This window comes from Garra rufa, chromosome 3 (genome assembly GCF_049309525.1).
Source record: "Garra rufa chromosome 3, GarRuf1.0, whole genome shotgun sequence".
Taxonomy (NCBI): domain Eukaryota; kingdom Metazoa; phylum Chordata; class Actinopteri; order Cypriniformes; family Cyprinidae; genus Garra; species Garra rufa.
Window position 1 is genome coordinate 9,017,041 of NC_133363.1, and position 25,586 is coordinate 9,042,626.

At 34.6% G+C, this 25,586-nt stretch overlaps 1 protein-coding gene across 2 annotated transcripts in view; it reads right to left on the reverse strand.

Moving 5' to 3' along the window:
* Positions 1–407: 407 nt before the first annotated feature.
* Positions 408–25,586, reverse strand: part of mrvi1 (murine retrovirus integration site 1 homolog) — a 59,557-nt gene continuing 34,378 nt past the window's right edge. The window contains exons 11-21 of one of the 2 annotated variants that reach the window (XM_073836837.1): positions 21,674–21,797; positions 21,526–21,556; positions 16,524–16,664; positions 16,301–16,432; positions 13,225–13,378; positions 13,084–13,133; positions 8,949–9,068; positions 8,683–8,750; positions 4,637–4,753; positions 1,391–1,510; positions 408–1,311 (exon numbers count right to left, since the gene is read on the reverse strand). In XM_073836837.1, the coding sequence (XP_073692938.1) occupies positions 1,071–1,311; positions 1,391–1,510; positions 4,637–4,753; positions 8,683–8,750; positions 8,949–9,068; positions 13,084–13,133; positions 13,225–13,378; positions 16,301–16,432; positions 16,524–16,664; positions 21,526–21,556; positions 21,674–21,797 (1,298 nt within the window). In that variant the 3' untranslated portion in view covers positions 408–1,070. Of the gene's footprint in view, positions 1,312–1,390; positions 1,511–4,636; positions 4,757–8,682; positions 8,751–8,948; positions 9,069–13,083; positions 13,134–13,224; positions 13,379–16,300; positions 16,433–16,523; positions 16,665–21,525; positions 21,557–21,673; positions 21,798–25,586 lie in introns of both variants that reach the window. The other variant, XM_073836836.1, reaches the window with a different exon arrangement.

Genomic DNA, 25,586 nt, shown 5'->3' on the forward strand with positions numbered 1-25,586 from the left:
AGGGGTTGCAGGCACTCCGCTTCGCGTCGTGCTAACAACGCCCTTCAGCCGTGATTTATTCACGATACAGCACGGCCTCTCGTACCTTATTGCTTAAATATATATTAATTTCTATATATTAAGTTGTACGTTTTCATAAAGTAAAATCATTAACTGCCTTCCGCTGTAAAAAGTAGTCCCTAACTGCTGCAGCTGTGTTTACGTTGCTAAGGGTGGTTGCTAAGGGGATTCAATGATACACAAAACCGTTGAGTGAAGCGGTCATAGCAGTGCCGTATCATGAATACGACACAGCTGCTGACCAATCAGAATTGAGGAGTGGAACTAACCGTTTTATAATATGGCATAAAAGTCGTAATTCTGACAAAAAGTCAAAATTGTGCATTTAAAAGTCACGAACTTAATGGTAGAATTATTGCGCTTTATTTTCTAGCAGGCAATAAATAGCACATGTGCTCTAGAAACAAGAACTTGTGATTTTCAAACACCTTTATTACAAGGTGAAGTGGCACAACAGTAAACACAAGCACACATGTGCAAATATGAATTCTTTCATGCTAGTTAAAAGTGCTCTTCAAAATAGTGAAAAATTCTGAACTATTAAAATCAGTGCTCTGAAGGCACAACCCCACACAACCGTCAACTACCAGTCGCAAAATATTGCACTTTAGGATCTACCTTGGAATGTCAATTCAAATAAACAACATAAACAACCGCAAAGACTTCAAAACATACTGTACCAAATTTCGTATTAAATATCGTACTTAATATCTCAAATATATATTTCACAAAACCTGAGAAGTTTAATCGTAAGGTTCGAGTGGTATGATCATATATCAAACGTGAAAACATTACTCCGCAATAACACCAACAAATCCCAACTTTCCCAACCTCAAGTATTATAACTTATCAATTTAGAAATCTGAATTCTCACTTGGTCCCTAAACAATAACAAGTAGTTCTGCTATTTTCTAAATGCAGTGTGAAAGACTGGTAGAAACGATATGAGCTGTGTTTGGTTACCGGAAACATCTCCTTAATCTGTCTCTGTGTGATGGATGAGGATAATGTCATTCTGGGGCAGGGGTCTTCGACCCTACATTCAGTCCGAAAAACTTCTTCTTGCCTGGGATGGCGGACTTCTCTGCAGACATGTCTCCGCTCTCACTGTAGCGGTGACTGAAGAAGCTTATGACATTGACAAGTATAAACGAAGCGAAAAACAGAGTGAGGACGATCCAAAGCACTCGATTTCGCCGGAAGAATTTGGGGAATATCCGGTCAAGCACCTCTAATGCCTCTTCAAACCTGCTGCAATGCAGAACACAAACAACATGAATACTCATTTATCCACAACCATTTGACAGGCAGACACTTTGAAGTTTGTTACCTGTTAGTCCTCCTGTCTGTATCAGTTTCTTCATCAGACTCCTTCTGCTTCTCTTCAGCTTTCTCTTCCTCCTCCTTCAGCTCCTGAAGTTCTTTAGACTTCTTAAGTCCTTCTTGATATCTACAGTGAAGTTGATTGTTCTAGTTAGTATACAGTAGAAGCTCAATTTGTTTTTAAAAATCTTTTGTAAACCTTGCATTAGATCATTTTCAAGAATGTCTATTACAATTTATAAATAAAAAAGTCCACATTAAATATTAATTTTAATGGATTTTCATCTGAAAATCAACCACTTTGCCAGCTGCATGTCATCTTCATTTTATTATTTAAAAAAAATCCAATGTCTATTAAAATATATACATAAAAATGTTCAAATTTTTATATAATTTTTTGAGGATTTTTATCTAAATATCAACCATTTTGCCAATTGTGTCACCTCGTTTTATTATTATTATTATTTTTTTTTAATACTACCTAAATTTAGCATTTATTCGATATGTACTATTAAAATCCTTATACATAAAGTTTAAAATGAAACATTAATTTTAAAGGATTTTCATGTAAATATCAACCATTTTGCCAATTGTGTCACCTCATTTTATTATTATTATTATTATTATTATTATTATTTTTATTATTTTAATTCTACCTAAATTTAGCATTTATTAGAGTGTCTATTAAAATTTATGCATAAAAAAGTTTAAAATTAAACATTAATTTTAAAGGATTTTCATCTTAATATCAACCAACTGCGTGTCCCCATTATTTTATTATTATTATTTTTATTTTTTGTTTTTAATTATACCTAAATTTAGCTTTTATTCCAAAGATCATGCTTTTGTTAGAGTTTTTGGAAACGCTTCACAATAAGGTACATTAGTTAATGCATTGTGAAGTAACATGAACAAACAATGAACAACTGTATTTTTATTGACTAACATTAACAAAGATTAATAAACAGTGTAATAAATGTATTGTTCATTGTTTGTTAATGTTAGTTAATACATTATTAACATTATTAACTCACTTTTTTGTAAAGTTTTACTGAAACGTTAATTTTAAAGGATTTTCATTTGAATATAAACCATTTTGCCTATTGCATGTCCTCGTTTTATGATTTTTTAAACATTCAACCTAAATTTAACTATTATTCCAATGTATAATACATTTATACATAATAAATGTAAAATGAAACAATAATTTTAAGTATTTCCATCTGAATATCAACCATTTTCGCCCATAACATCATTATTTTATTATTATTTGTAAAAATCCTACCTAAATTTAGCTTTTATTCCAATTAAAAGATCACACTTTTGTGGTCTACGTATTTTTTTTTTACCTTCTTTCTAAAATGCAGATTTTTTTTGTTTAACTCTATTATATTGTGACATTTCACCCTTTAAAAATTGTCACTTTTTAGAAAATTTGAAGAATTAAGGCTTAAAGAATTAAATTTAATCAGTTTTAACTATGGACTTTTTTTTTAAAGTAACACTTTAGTTCACCAAGGACACAATAAATTGATCAAAAAGTGACAAAGACATTTATAATGCTACAAAAGATTTCTATTTCAAACATATATGCTATTTTTTTGCATTTAATTAATCCAAAATCAAATTCTGAAAAAAAAAAAATATTTGAAGGAATAAACTAAAATATTATAAAACAAAAAACAATTATTTTAAACTGTATTTCACAATATTACTGTTTTTACTATTTTTGATCAAATAAAAACAGCCTTGGGGAATATAAGAGGCTCAAAAACAAAACAAAAAAATATAGATTTATGTACAGAAACAAATTCTAAATTGCTTTGGGTGTCAAGAAAAGCTCTATGTAAATGTAAAAAATAGTTACAGAGCACAAAAATATTGATCAGTATTGTATATTAAGCTGAATAGTACATTTTTAAGATAATGTTATTAATATATACAGTTGAGGTCAAAAGTTTACATACACCCTGCAGAATCTTGTTTGTCCACATCAGTTAAACTGCCTGCTGTTCTTCAGAAAAACCCTTCATGTCCCACAAATTCTTTGGTTTTTCAGCATTTTTGTGTATTTGAACCCATTTCTAACAATGAATGTATGACTTTGAGATTCATGTTTTCACACTGAGGACAACTGAAGGACTCATATACAACTAATAAAGAAGGTTTGAATGCTCACTGATGCTTCAGAAGGAAAAGCAATGCATAAAGAGCAAAGGGGGGAAACTTTTAGAATTTGAAGATCAGGGTAAATTTCACTTATTTTGTCTTCTGAGGAACATGCAAGTATCTTCTGTAACAGATACCTTCTTCTGAATGGCAGTATTAAATAAAAAATAAGATATTTAGGCAAAATAAGAAAAATGTACACATCTTCATTCTGTTCAAAAGTTTTCACTCCCTGACTCTTAATGCATAATTTTTCCTTCTGAAGCATCAGTGAGTGTTTGAACCTTCTGTAATAGTTTCATATGAGTCCCTCAGTTGTCCTCAGTGTGAAAACATGAATCTCAAAATCATACAGTCATTGTTGAAAAGGGTTAAAAGGGTGAAAAACCAAAGAATTTGTGGGACATGAAGGGTTTTTCTGAAGAAGAGCAGGCAGTTTAATTGTTCAGGACAAACAAGGGACTCATGAACAACTATCACTAAACAAAACAAAAAAACAGCCGTGGATCGTTCAGGTAACACAGTATTAAGAATCAAGCCTATGTAAACTTTTGAACAGGGTCATTTTTATCAATTCAACTATTTTTTTTTTTTTTTGTGTAAATGTCTTATGTGAAATATATTGAGGTCAGTACTAAAATGACATGCATTATGTATGATCCCTCTTATTTTGGTAAAATAATTAACATTTTGCAGTTTCTGCAAGGTGTATGTAAAATGTTTGACCTCAACTGTACATACTACATCAAGGTATAATTTGTTGTACCGAACTCTTAGAAATGTATTGAGAAACAGGGTTGAAATAATGTAGTGCTATAACCCTTTGGAAAACCCACATATGTATTTACAACTAATCTCAATATGTGACAGAAAGCATCCTACTACATTGGTTCCCAGTGCTCCCCAAGGATTGTTACCTTGGTTTTTAAAGAAGTAATAAAAAAATGGCAATTTCCTGAGAATGTTTTTGCAATTATGCAACCGTGTGATATAACTAGTCATCTGAACACACTTAAACGTTTGTTGTTTTATGAGTGCGGTCACACAGGTTCATTTAAGCGTTCAGTAGTGCCAAGGGTGTTACCCTTTGTTGTACGCTTCTTCTTCAATCTTGGCTTTGATCTCTTCTGTAATCTTCTCTGGACCGCAAACAACTTTGTTTGGCGTTGCTTCACTTTCCTGCTCCGTCAGAGGGTTTCCACTGCTTTGTTTCACATAGGAAAGAAGAGACAGGGATGGAGCAATAAAAAAATTACCATTACGCAGATGTGTGCAAACTACAGCACTGTCTCTCTCCGTTCATAACCACGTGTAATAACAATAATAACCTCTGCCCTATTGGAGAGACTCAAATGCCACTGAAAGGAACATGGCACATATGCCACAGCAGCTCTGACAGAGGTGAGATATGAGATGTTTAAACAAGTCCTCCGGGAGGTCTTTAAACATCACTCGCTTTCGAATAGCACGAACGTTTCCAGATTGTTATTGTCTGTCTGTCTTTGAGTTAGAACCTGGTATTTAGATATGACAGTATGGCGAAAAGCTCTTCGCCTTTTCTTACTAAAACAGTACGGTCGGACACTGATGACTGGTTTTCGTCAAACCTTCCTGTCTAAATGTTTAGATTTAATCACAAAGTAGGATGTAAAATTGACTGCAGATGGGATTTTTGTGGGATTCTTGTGCTATTTTAAGCAGGTAGAAAAAATGACAAGCTTATAATCTTTTAAAAGGGCCATGCATCTTGCTGTAGTCTTCTTTATTAGCATCTGGGGTTCTATGAGAAACCTTAAACATCTATGAAACCTTTTCATTGTACAGAAGGTCCTTTATAGTAGAAAAAGGTTCTTTAGATCCAGTGTTGGGGGTAACATATTAATGCAAGTTACGTAATCAGATTACTTTTTTCAAGCATCTAGTAAAGTATATTTTTTTAAATATCTGGAGGTAAGTTTTTTCTATTTATTCACTAACGCCTGTGCAAAGTTACTTGTAAACATGTTCAAAGTTACTTGTAAACTTGTTTAAAGTTACTTGTAAACTTGTTTAACTCTGCATTTTACAAAGTTACTTGTAAACTTGTTTAACTCTGCATTTTACAAAGTTACTTGTAAACTTGTTTAACTCTGCACTTTACAAAGTTACTTGTAAACTTGTTTAACTCTGCACTTTACAAAGTTACTTGTAAACTTGTTTAACTCTGCACTTTACAAAGTTACTTGTAAACTTGTTTAACTCTGCACTTTACAAAGTTAATTGTAAACTTGTTTAACTCTGCACTTTACAAAGTTAATTGTAAACTTGTTTAACTCTGAACTTTACAAAGTTAATTGTAAACTTGTTTAACTCTGCACTTTACAAAGTTACTTGTAAACTTGTTTAACTCTGCACTTTACAAAGTTACTTGTAAACTTGTTTAACTCTGCACTTTACAAAGTTACTTGTAAAGAAGTTCAAAGTTACTTGTAAACTTGTTTAACTGCATTTTACAAAGTTAATTGTAAACTTGTTTAACTCTGCACTTTACAAAGTTACTTGTAAAGAAGTTCAAAGTTACTTGTAAACTTGTTCAGTTACTTGTAAACTTGTTTAACTCTGCACTTTACAAAGTTACTTGTAAACTTGTTTAACTCTGCACTTTACAAAGTTACTTGTAAACATGTTCAAAGTTACTTGTAAACTTTTTTAACTCTGAACATGTTTACAAGTAACTTTGTAAAGTGCAGAGTTAAACAAGTTTACAAGTAACTTTGTAAAGTGCAGAGTTAAACAAGTTTACAAGTAACTTTGAACATGTTTACAAGTAACTTTGTAAAGTGCAAAGTTACTTGTAAACTTGTTTAACTCTGCACTTTACAAAGTTACTTGTAAACTTGTTTAACTCTGCACTTTACAAAGTTACTTGTAAACTTGTTTAACTCTGCATTTTACAAAGTTAATTGTAAACTTGTTTAACTCTGCACTTTACAAAGTTACTTGTAAACTTGTTTAACTCTGCACTTTACAAAGTTACTTGTAAACTTGTTTAACTCTGCATTTTACAAAGTTAATTGTAAACTTGTTTAACTCTGCACTTTACAAAGTTACTTGTAAAGAAGTTCAGTTACTTGTAAACTTGTTCAAAGTTACTTGTAAACTTGTTTAACTCTGCACTTTACAAAGTTACTTGTAAACTTGTTTAACTCTGCACTTTACAAAGTTACTTGTAAACATGTTCAAAGTTACTTTAACTCTGCACTTTACAAAGTTACTTGTAAACATGTTCAAAGTTACTTGTAAACTTGTTTAACTCTGCACTTTACAAAGTTACTTGTAAACTTTTTTAACTCGGCACTTTACAAAGTTACTTGTAAACTTGTTCAAAGTTACTTGTAAACTTGTTTAACTCTGCATTTTACAAAGTTACTTGTAAACTTGTTTAAATCTGCACTTTACAAAGTTACTTGTAAACTTGTTTAACTCTGCACTTTACAAAGTTACTTGTAAACTTGTTTAACTCTGCACTTTACATAGTTACTTGTAAACATGTTCAAAGTTACTTGTAAACTTGTTTAACTCTGCACTTTACAAAGTTACTTGTAAATATGTTCAAAGTTACTTGTAAACTTGTTTAACTCTGCACTTTACAAAGTTACTTGTAAACATGTTCAAAGTTACTTGTAAACTTGTTTAACAATGCACTTTACAAAGTTACTTGTAAACATGTTCAAAGTTACTCGTAAACTTGTTTAACAATGCACTTTACAAAGTTACTTGTAAACTTGTTCAAAGTTACTTGTAAACTTGTTTAACTCTGCATTTTACAAAGTTACTTGTAAACTTGTTTAACTCTGCACTTTACAAAGTTACTTGTAAAGAAGTTCAAAGTTACTTGTAAACTTGTTTAACTCTGCATTTTACAAAGTTACTTGTAAACTTGTTTAACTATGCACTTTACAAAGTTACTTGTAAAGAAGTTCAAAGTTACTTGTAAACTTGTTTAACTCTGCATTTTACAAAGTTACTTGTAAACTTGTTTAACTCTGCACTTTACAAAGTTACTTGTAAACATGTTCAAAGTTACTTGTAAACTTGTTTAACTCTGCACTTTACAAAGTTACTTGTAAACATGTTCAAAGTTACTTGTAAACTTGTTTAACAATGCACTTTACAAAGTTACTTGTAAACATGTTCAAAGTTACTTGTAAACTTGTATAAGTCTGTACTTTAAAAAGATACTTCTAAACCTGTTCAGTTACTTGTAAACTTGTTTAACTCTGAACAAGTTTACAAGTAACTTTGAACAAGTTTATAAGTAACTTGGTAAAGTATAGTTAAACAAGTTTTCAAGTAACTTTAAACAAGTTTACAAGTAACTTTGTAAAGTAAAGTACAAAGTTACTTGTAAACATGTTTAAAAACAAGTTTATAAATACTTTCTTCTAAACATTTTTTCTTAAAATCTGTAATTTTCTGTCACTGTTGGCACACAGTAAAACACATAGCTGTAGCACAAAACATCTAGATCACATTTGCATTTTCCAACCTTTCTAACCTGTTCTTAGAATAATTCTGTGAAAATCAACTGAGAATTGAACAAATACTTGTAACTTGACTATATTTAGAATTCATTACTTTTTACAAACGGTTGTCCAAAGCAGAAATGCTATGAAATGCACATCATATTTAGTGAGAAAGTGTGACGTGCTACAAAAAACATGCACTAATTTTGGAATCAGCACTCCAAAATTAGTAAAAAACAAGCATTGTATTTCATTTAGGAAATAAGACACTGTTCAGTGTAATTGCGTTCTTCACATAATAATGACTCTTTTAAGAACTGTTTACTGAAAGTTTCTTTCTGAGTACCAAAAATGGTTCTTCTATGGCATCTGTGTGAAAAAAACCCTTTAAAAATCATTATTTTTAAGAATGTTAATAAACTTATTTAGATGGGCTTCTTATCTGCCATGCATGCAACATTCTCTGGACGCATATCTTTTGGTAAGGCTTAAGCTGATCTATTGTTTTAAGGAAACTGAGGTTGTCAAGGAATACATTTGCAAAGCATTACTTGATGTATGTGTGCTAATGTACACAATTTATGAAGAATGTGGCGGCACAGAGTCGAGAGAGGCAATTACTTACGATTTGTCAGTCACATCTTGTTGTGCAGGGTCTAAGGAACTGCCGTTTTTAATGGTGTTCCCCTCACACTAAAAACAACAGCAGAATACAATCAGTAAAAAGAAATCCTCAAGGTCTCATTTTGATAAATTGCTTTGGCCTCAAATGGTCACCGTGATATAATGCTACATGTAGGAAATGTATAGATAAAACATCATTAATTACATGTGGCTGCTGACAGGCTAACATAACAGCTGACGAGGCAGTGCGTGTGAGATAGGACTTACCACTACAGGAAGTGCACCGGGTGCAACATTAGGGCCAGCGGTGGCTGGCGTCTGCCCAGGGATGTTCAGTAGATTAAACTTGGGAACTACAGCCACACTGACTCTTCGTCTAGGTAAAGCCTTAGAGAGACAAAGACACACTTTCTGAAATTAAATTCTTCATCATATGAACATGTTTCATTAATAGTTATTCACAATCTCTGTCTCTCTGATCTGCATTATATAGGAAATATAGTGTTGAGATGGCTATATGGTTATTTTGGAGATTAAAAAGGTTTTTGATGTTATATTATTAATGTTTCTTGATGTTAGAGATTCTTTAGATCCATGTGTCTGTGAAGCAGCGTTTTTTAAATCATTTTTAGATGTTTTCTAAAACAACAACAACAACAACAACAAAAAAACTAATCTAAAAGAAACCAAAATTAGAGTTTTCTTTTAGTCCATGAAGGGTTCAGGCTTTGAAGTCATCTACCAAACTTCAAATATTTGGGGTTAGTGAGTTTATGTATGTATGCATGCATGCATTTATTTATTGCTGAAATAAGTACTTATTTAAATGAATTCAATTGATCAAAAGTCACAGTATCACAGTCTTTAACATTTTAAAGAAATGTTTCCTAAGCACCAAATCAACATATTAGAATGATTTCCTAAGAATCATGTGACACTGAAGACTAAAGTAATAGTTGCTGAAAATTCAGCTTTGCCATCTCAAAATGGCATTTTAGAATATATTTTAATAGAAAACAGTTATTTGTAATAATAACAGTTATTTGTAAAATTGCAATAATACTCGACAATACTGTTTTCACTGTATTTTTGTTAAAATAAATGTAGCCTTGGTGAGCAGAAGAGACTAAAATGTCCTGTATAATGAAAATGTCCCTCCTATATCTGGGTTTAAGCGCCTTAAAGCAATTAAGCATATATGAAAAAAAGACATCGATTTAGGTGGTTACAGGCTTGCTAAATAATGATTTAAAAAACATTTTAAACTCAACAACTTAAAACTTTGCATGCTTGTTTAGAATCACCTGTTACGTGTGCTCAGCAGGTTTCGTGAAGTTTTGAGTTTTCCTATAGCCTTTATAGGATTTTGGGTAAATTTGAACAGTCCCCTTTTCTAAACGTCCCCATTATAGTTTCCAAAAAGGTAAATTTCAACATTTTTTGGATAAGTATTGACCTACAGAGTCCAGAGAATCGTACTGCAGTGTTTTTTTCCCAGACAGAGCAAAAAACCTAGGATTAGTTCGCAAAAGTAGTTTTTATTTTTATTTTTTACATCATTTAACAAACGATTGGACTGACAGCAGTGGTTCTAGAGGCAAAGTTGTCTGGAATAAGGAGTTCTATCACATAAGGAAAATCGCATCTAAGTGCAAAAAAATGAGTAATGTACAATCGTTTACACCCATGAAAAATGTGATTTTGCCCCCCAGTGGCCAATTTCTTTCCAAATTCCTCACAAAGTCACAGAGTCAAACACAGAGTTTCGATCAGCCTCCGTTAACCCTGTCTAATAGGTGCTCAAACTTCGTCAGCCAATGGTGGCCATGTTTTTTGAGATGCGCAAATGTCCTTATAGACACCTGTGGAACTTAAGATCAAGACCATACGCAGTGATTTTCATGTTGATAGGACAAACAGTTGCGTATATACAGTTGCAATCAAAATTATTCAACCCTCCAGAGACTGCAGTAGTTTACAAATACAAGCTCTTCTGAAGATCCAGGACTTAAAAAAAAAAGCATCTATAACCAATTACTGGCATATTAAAAGTGATAATGTCAACATATAATGTAATATTTTTGAGTTCTAGAATTTTTTAATAACACAGCGATGTCAAAATTATTCAACCCCTGTTTAACATTGCTGTTTTTTTAATCACTTATTTGTATGGTGGGGAACAAAATTGTCCTAAAACATAATTAAGAAACTCTATTAGAAAACTGAATTAGCTTGTGCTTTTACACATACATACAGTTAGCCCATGTATATGCTAAGGTTTTAGTGGCTAATATGACAAAGTCAAAAGAGCTCTCACAAAAGCTATAGAGACGCTACAGAGAATAAATTATTGTCTTACTTTAGAAAATAAGGCTATATGAAGATTTCCAAGGCATTAAAGGTTCCCAGAGACACAGCTGGAAGCCTTATTCGTTAGTTTAAAATGTGTTGTACCAGAAAACCTTTGAAGGTGTTGAACAAAGAAGCACAATATCATAAAATGTGTGATCAGAACAACTGAGGAAAAACCTGCAATTTACAACCAAAGACTTGTAAGATGACCCAACGAAAGGAGGAAAAACATTTCAATGCAGTGTATAAGAAGAACACTAGACAACTATGGTCTTCGTGTTGAGACATCTTGCCGAATACTACTCTTGACCAAGAAGAACAAAAAGGCTGACGTGAACATGTTAAAATTAATTTAGATAGACATGTGGACTTCTGCAAGAATGTTTTATAGAGTGATCTGACCAAACTGGAACTTTTTGGACCTATGGATGAGTGGTATGTCTGGTGCAAAAAAGGCAGAGCTTATGAGCAGAAGAATACCATCTTCATTGTCAAACTTTGAGGTGGACCAGTCCTGTTAGAGGGGTGTTTATTGTAGCAGTAAGTGGAAATCATGACCGTATGAAGGAGGACATCATGGATTCTTTGAAAGATCAGGCCATTTTGGCAAGAATTGTGATGCCTTTAGTGCAAAGACTGAAGCTGAAGATCAATGGACTTTTCTGCAGGACAGTCATCCCAAAGTATACATCCAAAATTTACTTATGCTTGGTTCAGGGATCAGTTATGGAATGTACTTGAGTGGCCTGTTCAGTCTCCAGGTTTAATTTTCACTGAAAACATTTGGTTGAATTTGAAGAAAGCAGTGGCAAAGTGAAAACCAAAGATTATCAGTGATCTCAAAGCTTTTTCAGGCGAGGAATGGGCCAAGATTGCAGTAGAGAGGTGACAGAAGCTACAAAGAACTTACAACTTACATTTATTGGCGGTTTTAAAGAATAAAAGATTCTGCACAAAATTAGATTTTTATAGGGGTTGAATAATTTTGAACATGAACATATAGAGTCAATTTGATTTTTTTTTATTATTCATCAGCTTCCGTTTTCAGAATGACTCAAATGTGTATTTATACATTTCTCTAATAGTGTACTGATGCCTTTGTTGAGTTGCTTATACAAAATTGTGTTCTCAGCAGCAAAATGTCTTGCAGGTCAAGGGGGTTCAATAATTTCGATTGCAACTGTAGGTATAGCCATTTTTATGTTTTTCCCTCTTATAGCACCAATAAGTGGCCAAGCTCAACGATTTGTGTCCTGTGACCTCAGATCGAGCTCTTACATAGGTGTTCTGAGTTTGGCTAAGGTATCTAATTCTGTTCAGGAGTTTTAGGCATTTTACTAAAAGTGGCCCCTCCCTCTCCTTTCGAAGTTGAATGCTTTTTTTTTTTTTTTTTTTTTAATTATTGATATTTAAAAAAAAATCCAAAATACCCGAAAATTTGACCAGGCTCAGGATCAAATCTGACGATTTAGGAGCTATGAGCGATTTTGTACTTTTGATTGCTGTAGCTCCCCCATTAGGCCGATTGGGGCGAGCCTAGGTGATTTTGTAGGCGGTGTGAGTTCTACCATTGCTCCAAATATCAAGTCTCTATGTTTTGCGGATTGGTCTGCACAATCAGTTTTATTTGGAGATTGCAGATCCTTGGCTATTCTAACAATTACAACAAGGTTCAGTGCTATATGAATGAACCACTATTTTAGATGGAATTGCTTGTTGCAATCCTTTATGAGATTCTTTCTTCTGTTGAGCACAAAAAAGACATTTTGAATGTCTTTTGACTGCCAACTGTTTGGTTACAAACATGTTGGTAACCAAACAATTGACTTTAGCCATTGACTTTCATTGACTTCCAAGTGAGTGCGTACCATCAACTGTTTGGTTCCAAAATTCTACAAAACATTCACTTCTGCGCATAACAGAAGAAAGGTTTAAAAGAACATAAGTTTAAGTAAATGTTGACAGAATTTTAACTTTTGGGTGAACATTTAAAAAAGTTCCTCAGTTTGTTTGGTTATTTTGAATTCTTTAGCCACAGACTTCTGCCTACCTTTCCCATTTGCACAGACATGGATCTTGATGTACGTGGAACACCATCCTCTGTACAAAACACATAAAACAAGTAAGAGTTGAAACAAAAGCAGGTATGTCTTGGGATGAAAACAACTGTGGTTTTGATGTTTCTGTTTACCTCCAGTGTCCACTGATCCAGCATAGCAGCGACTGGAATTTTGGCTGGCAAGCTTCTTAAACTCCATTAGCTCTGCATGGTCCTTCTCATACGTCCGCTTCAGATTCTCCACGTACTGCATCATTACCTCAGTGGCCTTGTTCATTCTCTTCTCCTGCCATGGACAAAACAAAAGTTACAATAGACCTTAAAAATCAGAGGGAAACAGTCAAAACCTAAGCCTATTTCCAAAATCTGATTGGTTTAGTTGGGGAAACATGATTAAAATCTCTCATAAATAGTATTTGTGACGTGAATAGGCACTAGGATTTCTGCTGGGAGAGACTTCTGGTTGGTCTCAAAGTCATCCTTTTATATGGCCTACATTTAAAAAATGCTTTCTTGGCACTGTGGCCAAACAAGATGATATTCTTAAAATAAAATGATTTATCTCTTAAAAAACGCCATATTAGCGGCTACATTTCTGGTTAATGTTGATTTTGGAGCAGAAAGGATGTTGATTCAGGGACACGTCTTAAAAGACGTTAAGTCAATTATCATTTTAGGACTGGCAGGTTACTAAAATTGCATCTATCATGCAAAAGTAGACTTTAACTTCATTTGTTGTTAAAAGAAACATTATGAGTATTTGGGGTATTAATAAGCTGATCATTCTATGGTGGCAAAACACCTTCGAAAATATTAGTATCATCAGTCATTATGTTACTAAATTATGGGATGTAAGAGCAAGGCACGGTAAACTGAGGTAATGATACTTGCAGTGAACCCATTCAGGGCTTATTATTAATAGTGTCGCCACTAGCAAAAGACGTACCGCTGAGTCCTTTTCTGTTCACTTGGTTTACTTTGGCTTGCAAACTAACCTAAGGGCAGGCATGACACTTCTAAATCTATCACAAACATATCTTATCTGCTGGAAAATAAACATTCCCATCTAGTGCCCGCTCTGCTGCACCAACACAAGGGACAGAGCACGAAGAGCACTTGAAATGGGGGGCTGGGAGAGTCACGTAAATGAAATTTGATAAAGTTTTGCATTAAAAGAAGGTCCATCATCAATAGCATGTGAGATGTATAAAGCATCTCCCTCAGAAGTCACCTTCAAACCAAGCAGCTGTTTGTCACTGAACAAGAGTGTTCAATCTGCATGGAAATCTTTGCCTTCACATGAAAAAAACACAGTTTGCACAGATTGAAATGATTAGATTTGGCCCTTCACTTTTGGTGAGCAACAGCGAAACTGTGGTCAAAGCTGTTTTAAGGCAAGCCGCCAAGGTTACCAAAAAAACCAGAACGCTGCGGTAGACAGGGAAGGAGACCAGAGGAAGTTTTGAATAGATGTCAGTGGAGAAGAGGCTTCACTATACTAAATAAATTGCTTTTGTAGGAAAACAGCTTACCATGTAATGAATCAACAGTGGCTAATCTAAACATGTTTGCCATTAAACCTCTTGAAAAGATCTACTTCTAAAGTTTACACATAAAAAAGTCTGTTTTATAAGAGAAGTCACAGACAACTTTATGACAGGTAGGATTCAGTTCATGACACTTCTCATTCATTTTCAAGGTATCTGCAAAGAGTGACCGCCTGTTGCAGAACTCTGACAGAAATTCAATGACGTCAAGCGTGATGTGACTGGTTATCAAGGCACACGTTGAAAAATCATCAACTTTATTCAAATATCAAGAAGAAAATGTTGGCCAGCAGCCAATCGCTATGAGGTGCAGGTAGTGACATCTGTACATTTCAGAATCTGTTAATTGTACTGGAGTTTCTATTCAATTTAATGGGTAAATTAGACACAATGAATGCTTTGCACTTGTAAAAGCATAAATATATACAGTGCTTAACAAATTTATTAGACCACCACCCAATGTAATGTTTGTGGCACAGCTGCTCTAAACTAACAGTACTGGTAACTATCAAAATCATTTTTTATATTTCTGTAATAGTTAATACACCAGTTCAGTTGAGGTCAAAAATTTACATACACTTTGCACATTCTGCTAAATGTTAATTATTTTACCAAAATAAAAGGGATCTTCCAAAATGCATGTTATTTTTTTAGTACTGACCTGAATAAGATATTTCACATGACATACATTTACATATAGTCCACGAGGGAAAATAATAGCTGAATTTGTAAAACTGACTCTTTTCAAATATTTACATATGCTAGATTCTTAATACCGTTGTTACTTTTTTTTTGTTTAGTGATAGTTGTTCATGAGTCCCTTGTTTGTCCTGAACAGTTGCCTGCTGTTCTTCAGAAAAATCCTTCAGGTCTCACAAATTCTTCGTTTTTCAGCATTTTTGTGTATTTGAACCTTTCCAACAATGACTATGATTTTGAGATCCATCCTTTCACAATGAGGACAACCGAAGGACTCATATGCAACTATTACAGAAGGTTTAAATGCTCACTCATGGTCAAAAAGAAAAAAACGATGCATTAAGAGCCAGGGGTGTAAACTTTTGGACAGATGAAGATGTGTACATTTTTCTTATTTTTGCCTAAATATCACAATTTGTTCATCTAGTACTGCCCTTCAGAAGCTACAGAAGATACTTACATGTTTCCCAGAAGACAAAATAAGATAAAATTAGCCTGATCTTCAAATTCAAAAAATGTTCACCCCCAGCATTGTTTACACTTCTGAAGCCTTAGTAAGCATTGAACCTTGAGTCCCCTCAGTTGTCCTTAGTGTGAAAAGATGGATCTCAAAATCATACAGTCATTTTTGGAAAGGGTTCAAATGTAGTTCAAGGGTTCAAAAGTAATTAAACTGACACTGCATCTTAACTTTGGGAATTCAAAAACAAAGCTTCTAGCTGCAATCATGTGTATATTTGAGGATCATGTTGATCATATTGTATAGTGATGGTGATTTCTCCATGCAGATTTCGCATCAGGTTCAGTCATGCGAGTTTGTGAATTCATGCAAACTTCTGTGGAGCTGTGCTTCATACATTGCAACACTACTGACAACAGGCAATTAAGCTTTTTTCCTGTGAAATCTTGTTAATGTGACCACACATTTAGTGGTTGACAGGAGGTTATGATGAGCATCTCACCTGCCGCACAGCTCCCACCATTTCAGCTCTGCTGGAGAGGCGGTTGGTCAGACGGTGCAATACGGCAATCGTTTCTAAGAGGTGCTGGTAAAACTCCCGCTGCTCAACGTTCTGCCACAGTGACACTGTGCTCTGCATTTGGATGCCAACAACAATTAACAGTTACATTCCAGTTTATTCCCAACATGTTTGCTTGTATGGGCTGTTTACATTGAGGTCTGACCTTGATAGCGCTTTTAAACTCTTCCAGTTCCTTCTCAGTGTTTTCCTCAGTCAGGCTGCGCTCCCTTTCCGCCTGTTTCAGCCGCGACTCCAGCGTGTAATTGTCGTTGCGGAATGCCAGGGACAGCTGCACAAAGGCATTCTAGAGGGGAAGATAGCAATATGGCCATTAAGCGACAAGATGCATCAACTCGAATGTGTGAATGTGTTTTTCATTGTGGAAACACTTGTCATTCATCAATCCATCATTTTAGAGACAAAAAGCCTCGTGTACAGGGGAAAAGATGCATGCAAAAGTCATAACGGACTGACTGATTTTCTTAGGATCATGCTATTTGAGATATAATTAAAAGAATATTGAATTTAGTCATTAATTATTTAATTTCACTGTTTAGTTTTTAACACAATATTGATTTTGTTTGAATTATTTTGCATGCCCTTGTTTATCGCCAATGCATTTTAAAGGTATTTACAGAGTAAAAATGATCAATATAAAATGTTTATTAAAAAGTATATTGAAAATAATATGGAAACACCATGCTTCCACTGCCTGATCCTGTTGCTTTTCAGTAAATGTTCTAAAAAAAATATGAATTAATTCTTAAGATTCTGAATTTAAGAAATAAGAAAAAGAACAGTAGTATTCATTTTATTTGCTGATTTAATATATTATCTTCTCTAACATATACATGACCGATAAATAACTTGACTTGGCATGAGGCTGCGCTTTTTTAGAGCATTCTGGATCTAACCAGAGGAAAGTAGCAATATTATTGGAACTTTACTGTCAGGATCAAAGAGTGCGCGGGCAGCACAGCTAGTATTGTCTGAATATTAGAGAGGAAAATATGTCCAGCCCTTGACCCTCACTAGCGTCATCCTGGGAGCAGACTGTATTCACAAAGGCATGTTTGTTTCCTCACAGGGGACAGGAACTCACTAAAACCCATCAAATTGCCATGTCCTAAGCCAGGCTCAACAACACAGACAGTCATGACCTTCGCAGACTAATCAAAACAGCCTTATTCTGGAAAACACTGTAGGGTCATTCTGTGTTAAACCAATCAAATTTCAAATTTTGGATTTTGCTGATATATTTTCTGAAGAATGATAGACATGTATAGTGATGAAAGCCAAAATATTAAATGTCATGGATGAATATTTACTGAGTAATCGACTATTTTGTAGAGGGAGGTCAAAATGGCAATTTTCACCTGAGATTCAGAGCCAAATCACAGGGGGGTAAAAATGACTAAAGAAACACAGCAGCATCACAATGTTATTTTTAGACAGAGATCGGTTGGTCTGTTAGTAAAATTTGTTGACTTTAGCTACCTTTGTAAAACAGCACTTTAAGTTTGCATACCTGTATCTCAGGAAGTATTAAACACACCTTACTGGACTTTTAGATATTGGGTCTTAACAAATGTTCCTTTTGGTATCTTCCTTTTTAAGGCCCTATATGATTCAGTTCCAGAGATATTGTAACTTCAATATGGCTCCAGGAGTAAATTGTTACATTGAACATTTTAAGTGGTCTAAAACCAAATGTGGGTCACTTTGCAAAAATATGATTCTTCTTTTCTTTTTAAAGAGGAATGTCTGAAGACCAAATAATGTAGCAACTAGAGATATATCTTGTTTCCTTCTTTTAAGACAACTGCATTGAACATGTCTGTTTGAGTGCCATAAATATTATTTTTTCAAAGAATTTTCATGCCTACAAATCAGGAAGAGTTAAAGGCATCGCAATATAATTTTAGACTCGAGTTCTTAATAAACTTCTCTTTTGAAATCTTCATTTTCAAGGCCCTACATCAGTGGTGCCCAACCCTGTTCCTGGAGATCTACCTTCCTAAAGAGTACAGTTCCAACCCTGATCAAACAACTGAACCAACTAATTAAGATCTGAAGGAGCACTTGATAATTATAGACAGGTGTGTTTGATCAGGGTTGGAACTGTACTCTTCAGGAAGGTAGATCTCCAGGAACAGGGTTGGGCACCCCTGCCCTACTTCATTCAGTGCCAGAGATATGGGGATCTCAACGAGGCTTAATTTTCAGATTGTTGAATATGACTCAATTTTAATGATTAAAAACCAAATGTTGGTCACTTTGTATACAGACAATACTCATTTTATGTAAAGAACAATGTCTGAAGAATTAATAATGTTGAAATTAGAATCGCCTTGTTTCCCTCGATCTAAACAAAATGCATAGAATACACGTCTGAGTTTTAAAAATGGTCACGTTAAGGCACATTACAATACTATTCTTTCTGTAGTCTATTCATAAGATATATCTGAATCGGTTTCAGGTAGATTTGGGAGAAGGGATTTGTTCACTTTAACAGCTTCAGAAGCTGCCAAGAGTTTAAACATGCAGTACTGTAACATGTTTAGAGGAAATCCCATGGCTTTCGACACACATTGCATTCACATCAATAAACCAAGTTTTGGTCCACCTGAATGAATTATTAGAATTTCTTTTTTCTTTTTTATAAAATGTGAAGCAAAGTCATAGATCAAGTAGTATACTGCTGAAGGGCATATTTGGCAGAATCATTGAAATTACCACAGGCTCCCTTTAGTGGTATGCAGAGGAATCACTAAATTAAATATAAATTAATGTTAAAACACAATACAATTTAGTAGAATCGTTATTTCAGTAAAGTTTTTATTTTTTATTATATATTTTGTAATATTTACATGTACAGTACAGTCCTTATTTAACAACACATTTTAACTTAATTATTATTTAAGTTTTTTTATTTACCAGTTTGTAAGCACTGTGCAATGTTAATGTTCAAACTGTGTATTTACAGTGTTAAAGTGGCTGACAACAATAAATATTCTTATTAGGAATAAAATAACCTTGTTTTTGAACTGTGCAGAGCTGTAGTTGAATAGTTAGGCCTACTATGCTACTGTATTTTAATGCTGGTCATTATGGTGGAACTTGGAGAGCTAAATATTTTCTGAGGTGGTACTTGGTATAAAAAGTTTAAGAACCACTGTTTTTATTTGTATATTTGCATTGTCAACAGTGATGACTAGATAAACACAAAACCACATTTGGTCATTGACTTTTGAAAATGGGTTGGATACTAGTACTAATTTGGACACAGAGCTGCACTGAGATCTCAATATCTCTAGGATTAAATTATATAGAGCCTTAAAAGTTAAGAAAAGTTTAGTAGGAACTAGAATATAAAATCATAGTAAGGTAACTTTAATTTTCAACCACTGAAAATGGGTTATATTCAACAATCTGGACATGGAGCCTCATTGAGATCCCCATATCTCTGGGAAGTAATGATGTAGGACCCTGAAAATCAAGATTGCAAAATCAAGGACTAGAATCTAAAATCATATTGTAATACTTCCTGAGTTCTAAGCACACAAACTTTGGAAAAAGAATATTCGATAACACTATGAAGCCCCCATTTATAATAAATTATAAGAGTATTTCTAAGGCATTATAATGAATGTATAATGCATTATAAAAAACCTTATAATATGTTATATCATCTCATGAATAATCATAACAAAAATTACAATATATTATAATACTTGAGTATTTTAGGTTATAACTTTTAAGATTATGATTAACTAACACTCCTTAGAGTATTATTAGACTTAAGGTTAAGGTTAAAGTTATGCTAGGTAGAAGGTTCATGTACTTACAAAGTTACTTATAATACAATATAATATACTAGTTTGTCTTTTAGATAAACATCACAATTTAGTGGTAGCCTATATTTAGCATACTACTAATAATAATTACTGCTAGCTGACATGCAGTTGCAGAGTTGCTCATCAAAAGCTGTCTAAAGGGTACCATCACAATAATCAAACTGATAATACAAATGTGTCATATTACACATTCATCTGATCTGATACCTGATCTTAGGGTTCTTTGGGAAATATTATTATAATTACTTATAATTGGTCTTTGTATGCTTTAAGTAAAGTGACATAAGAAACATAGCAAGATATGAGACTTATAATACGTTATAACTATGAGGAGGTAATCATACTCTTAAAAGCTATAACCACAAATAAGTAAAAACATATAACACATTAAAACTGTTCTTATGAATACTCATGAGATGATATAACATGTTATAAGACTTTTTATAATGCATTATGCATTCATTATAATGCCTTAAAAACACCATTATAATGTATTATAAATAGGGGCTTCACAGAAAGTGCTACCGAATATTCATTGCACTCAGTCCAATGCATTTATGTTGACAGACGGAAACAAGATACATTTCTAGTTTCAACATTATTTGTTCTTCAGACATTCCTCTTTAAAAGAAAAGAAGTGTCATATTTTTGCAAAATGACCCACATTTGGTTTTTGACCACTGAGAATCTGTGCAACTTAATGATTTACTCCTGGAGCCATATTGAAAATATCCCTGGAACCGAACCATTTAGGGCCTTAAAAATGAAGATGTGAAAAGGAAAGTTAAGCCTCAATAAAAAAAACTTAAGTGCTGTTTACCAATTTTTTTAATTGTCACACATTTTTCTAACAGACCTACCAATCTCAGTGTAAAAAACAATTAGGAAGCTGCCGTTTTTCTGAAGTCACTTTTACACCCTGTAATTTGGCTCTGAATCTCAGGTGAAAATTCCCTACAGAACAGTGGATTACTCAGTAAATAGTCATCTATGATATTTAATATTTTGGCTTTCATCATGATACGGCTACCTTTCTTCAGAAAGATTTGAGCAAAATTAAACATTTGAGCCGGGGACCAATGGATGAGTTGACACAGAATGAATCTGTACTGAACTTTTGCAGCTGTGATTATGGCATCTTACTAATTTATACACCTATGGACTGTATTTTCATAATCATATACAGGACCAAATATTAATAACAATAATATAGCAAAAACATGTATGAGTGAATAATTTTATCATTTCATTTTTTTCTTTATGACAAATGCATTATATAAATGAAATGTAACTCAAGAATATACAGACCTCAACTTCCTTCTCTGAGAGTGGAGGTGCGCTGCATCAAAAAAGAGAGGAAGAGACGAAAAGAGACAAAATGTTACAAATGTTTTGAAAATTATTACTAATAAGGAATTGATACATTTTTGATCAAATGATAATTTTGTAAACGCACCAGCCAGGTAAACCTCTGTGCAGTTTGAGCTTGCGTAGCATGACATCTGAAATGTTAGGCATAGCATCAGGTTTCTCTTTGGCCTCCTCTTCACTGGGACAGCCAATGAGCAGAGAGGACGAACCTGAAATATAAACCAATTACTAAGATTTAACGCAGCATATTTAAGAGAACTGTAATGTAAATCATTACAAGCACTTTGTGTTAATTGTGACACGTATGGCGCCACCTAGCGGTGTAATAATATAGTTACTTTTCAAATGTATTATTTCACAGAATACAATTATAACTGTAAAAACAATCAGGTAACATATTAAAACATGTGTCAAGAAAATTAAATCATATAAAATATGGGTGTAAGAACCTAGAAGGTAGAAAGCACATATCTGAAAAAGTTCATGATACATGCGAGATGTCAGAAAGGGACAGTTTAAACAGGATTTATGTCAGTAACACTTAACCAGAAATTCATCTGCTTAAAACGGAACAACAGCTCAAATAACAATACATTTTTGTACCAAAGTATAAAGGTTTTAATGAAAAAACTGAGGGACAAATCAAAATGAATGGTAACTGACACAGTACCACAGGCCCTGCTGGTTTTAATATGCGTTTTCTTTGATGCAATCACAAGTGGACAACGCTAAATACAGGCATAACCAGGGTCTAAAATGTTTTGAGCTTGTCTACTTTCAAACACTTCCAGAGATAGTCGAAAATGCTTGAAGTCCACCTAGTCTCCCGCAGACTGAGCTAATTCTTAAACATTACAATGTTCATCTGTTAACCATCAAAATTAGAATGTTAAATTTGATTTAAATCACAATGTATAAGTGTTTGTGAGCCATTAAAAATGCATGCTATTGTTTTCAGTGGTTTAGTTTTGCATGTGCATAATGAACAGGAGAAAAACAGAATCAAATGGATATGATGGGAATAAATAAATAGGCCTACACAACATTTTTAAAACAGAGACAACTGAAAGCAGATCCTGTTTTTTTTGTTTGTTTTCACATAGGAATAGTTTTGTTCTTATTGTGAGTGTACAGAAATAAAACTAAACCTTTTACAGTTTCAAATGATGTCTTACTGCTATCTTTATGACCATAAATGACTAAATAAATAAGTTTTTTCCAATGTGATAAGGACAACATCCGTGATCGCGCAGGAGCAAAACATATCGGTTATAGCTGGATGTTAAGAGGCCTATGCTGTTTCCATCGATTGCCATTATAATTTGTGTTTTATTTTATAATTGTATATATAATTTTGTACTGTAATTTTACAGCTACATATATTTCCTGGTTTTATCTTATTTTGTTCTGAATAGCAGTACAATTTAAAGGATTTGCTGATAACTTATTACTGATTATGGTGACTTTTTTTATAGGTCACTTTTTGTTCTCGGAGCAATTTTGGACTATGGAAAAAATGACTTCATCTCACATGCATTTCATATTTCATTTCAAGTAAACACGGCAACTTCTGCATGATACATGTGAGATGTCAGAAAAGGACAGTTTACACGGGATTTATTTCAGTAACACGTAACCAGGAATTCATCTGCTAAAAACTAAAGACAACAGCTCAAATAACAATACATTTTTGTACCAAAGTATAAAGGCTTCAATGGGGGGAAAAAAATATGCTTTTAAATGTTTGTTTTTCTGCTAATCTGCTAATAGTCACAGTGCCACAGGCCTTGTTTACACCTGAACCAATCACAAGCGGACAATTAATATTTTGTGAGCCTTTTAAAATAAATGCTATTCTTTTAAGTGGTTTTGTTCTGAATGTGCACAAAAAAAACAGGAGAAAACTGAAAAAACGAATAAAATGACATAATAGGAATAAAGTAAATAGGCCTACACAAAATATGTTTCAGTTAAGTAATTAACAACAAAAGAAATAAAAACAAATCTGTTTCCTTTCATTTTTTTGGCCGCACCAGAAGAAAATATCAATGTAAAGAGAAAATGTAAATGTTCTTATAGTGATGCATACATAAATAAAAGTAAACCCTTTCCAGTTTCAAATGATGCTTTACTGCTATCTTTACGACCATAAATGATTAAATATTTTAGCTTTTCCCACTGTGATAAGGACAACATTCATGATCGCGGTCCCACAGCATGTCATTTATAGCACTGCAGGATGTTTATAGGCCTATTTTATTTTATTTTATAAATGTAAATATAATTTTATACTATTATTTTACAGCTACTTATATTTTGTGATTTAATCGTATGCTGTAGAGTTGAAAAATAATAAAGGCTTTAAAATATTATAAGATTAAAAATGTGTTCATGACTATGAAGGCAAGTTACTGATTATCAAAAATACGTTTCAGATGTCCTTGAAAAGAAATATCACTAGCTAGCTAACATTAGCCTAAACATGTTACGACAGAGTTTAGCTGTCAGTAGGGTTGCCACCCGATCCTTAAAATACGGAATCGTCCCGTATTTGAGAATGAAATTGCGCGTCCCGTTTTGAATCAATACGGGACGGGTTTTGTCCCGTATTTTTTATAATTTTTTCTAAAGCAGCGTCTCATGCAGTTAATCAATGCGGTAAAGCCAGCCGCGGTTCAGAAAAACACGGTCAAGCCAGCCGTGATTGATTTTAAGTGTGCGCGCATATTACAGTGATTACGGTAGTTTCAGAAACAACACAGAGAGAACGTCTAGGTTACGTAGGTAACCCTCGTTCCCTGAAGGAGGGAACGGAGACGTTACATGGGAATTCGCTTAGAATCCAATCATATCTGAGCCTTATACAAAAGGCCAATGAAAATTGGCGAGTGGCATTTGCATGATGCGCCACGCCCCGTACATACGGGTATAAAAGGCGACGTCATGCGCCAGTCAGACAGGTTCTTCGCTGAGGAGCCGGGTTGAGCCGGCGTCAGCGCGACGACAGGGACGTGGCAGGGGATGTAACGTCTCCGTTCCCTCCTTCAGGGAACGAGGGTTACCTACGTAACCTAGACGTTCCCCTTCAGTCGAATCACTTCGACGTTACATGGGAACTGACCCTATGGAACAAGCCACGTCCCTGCGCCGCGTTACGCAACGACCACGTGCCGGCAGGCGGACGTGTCAACAGGCGGACGTTAACGTAACCTTCCCAACGCCCTGGGGCCCGAGAAGGGGGGTCCCCAGGGATGCCAGAAACTGAAGCAGGGGTTGGGGGGGCGGAGACATGAATTCTGTCCATGTGAAAATAAGAAATTCAATATATCCATAAGGGGGTTTTAGGGATATACGAGGGAAACAGAGGCCTTCTGGTTGACCCCTGGAAAAAATATAGAGAAAAATAGCCACAACCTGCGGGGCGAAGGAGACCCGGCAGGAGCACAGTCAAGAGCTACTCCGCGTCTAGCCCGGACTGAGGGGCATGGAGGACCCAGGTTCGCCGGAGGGAACAGACTGGGAGATAGCGCACGGATCCACGTGGGAATGGCGCAGCAAGCCGACACTAGCCGTCCTCCCGGTCACCTGTCAGAACTCGGGAGGACACGGCCTCTAAGCGAAGGTTGTAAAACCTGGCAAAGGTATTTGGTGTCGCCCAGCCGGCAGCTCTGCAGATGTCCGCTAATGAGGCGCCATGTGCCAACGCGTAGGAAGATGCAACACTCCGTGTGGAGTGGGCATGCAAGCCTAAGGGGCAAGGCTCTCCCTGATACAAGTAAGACAGGGAGATGGCTTCTACCACCCAATGCGCCAACCTCTGTTTGGAGACAGCATTCCCTTTCTGCTGACCTCCGAAGCAGACAAAGAGCTGCTCAGTGCGTCTGAAGTGCCGAGTGCGGTCTACGTAAGTGCGCAGAGCACGGACTGGACACAACGATGCTATAGCTGGGTCTGCCTCCTCCAAGGGCAGAGCTTGCAGGTTCACCACCTGATCGCGG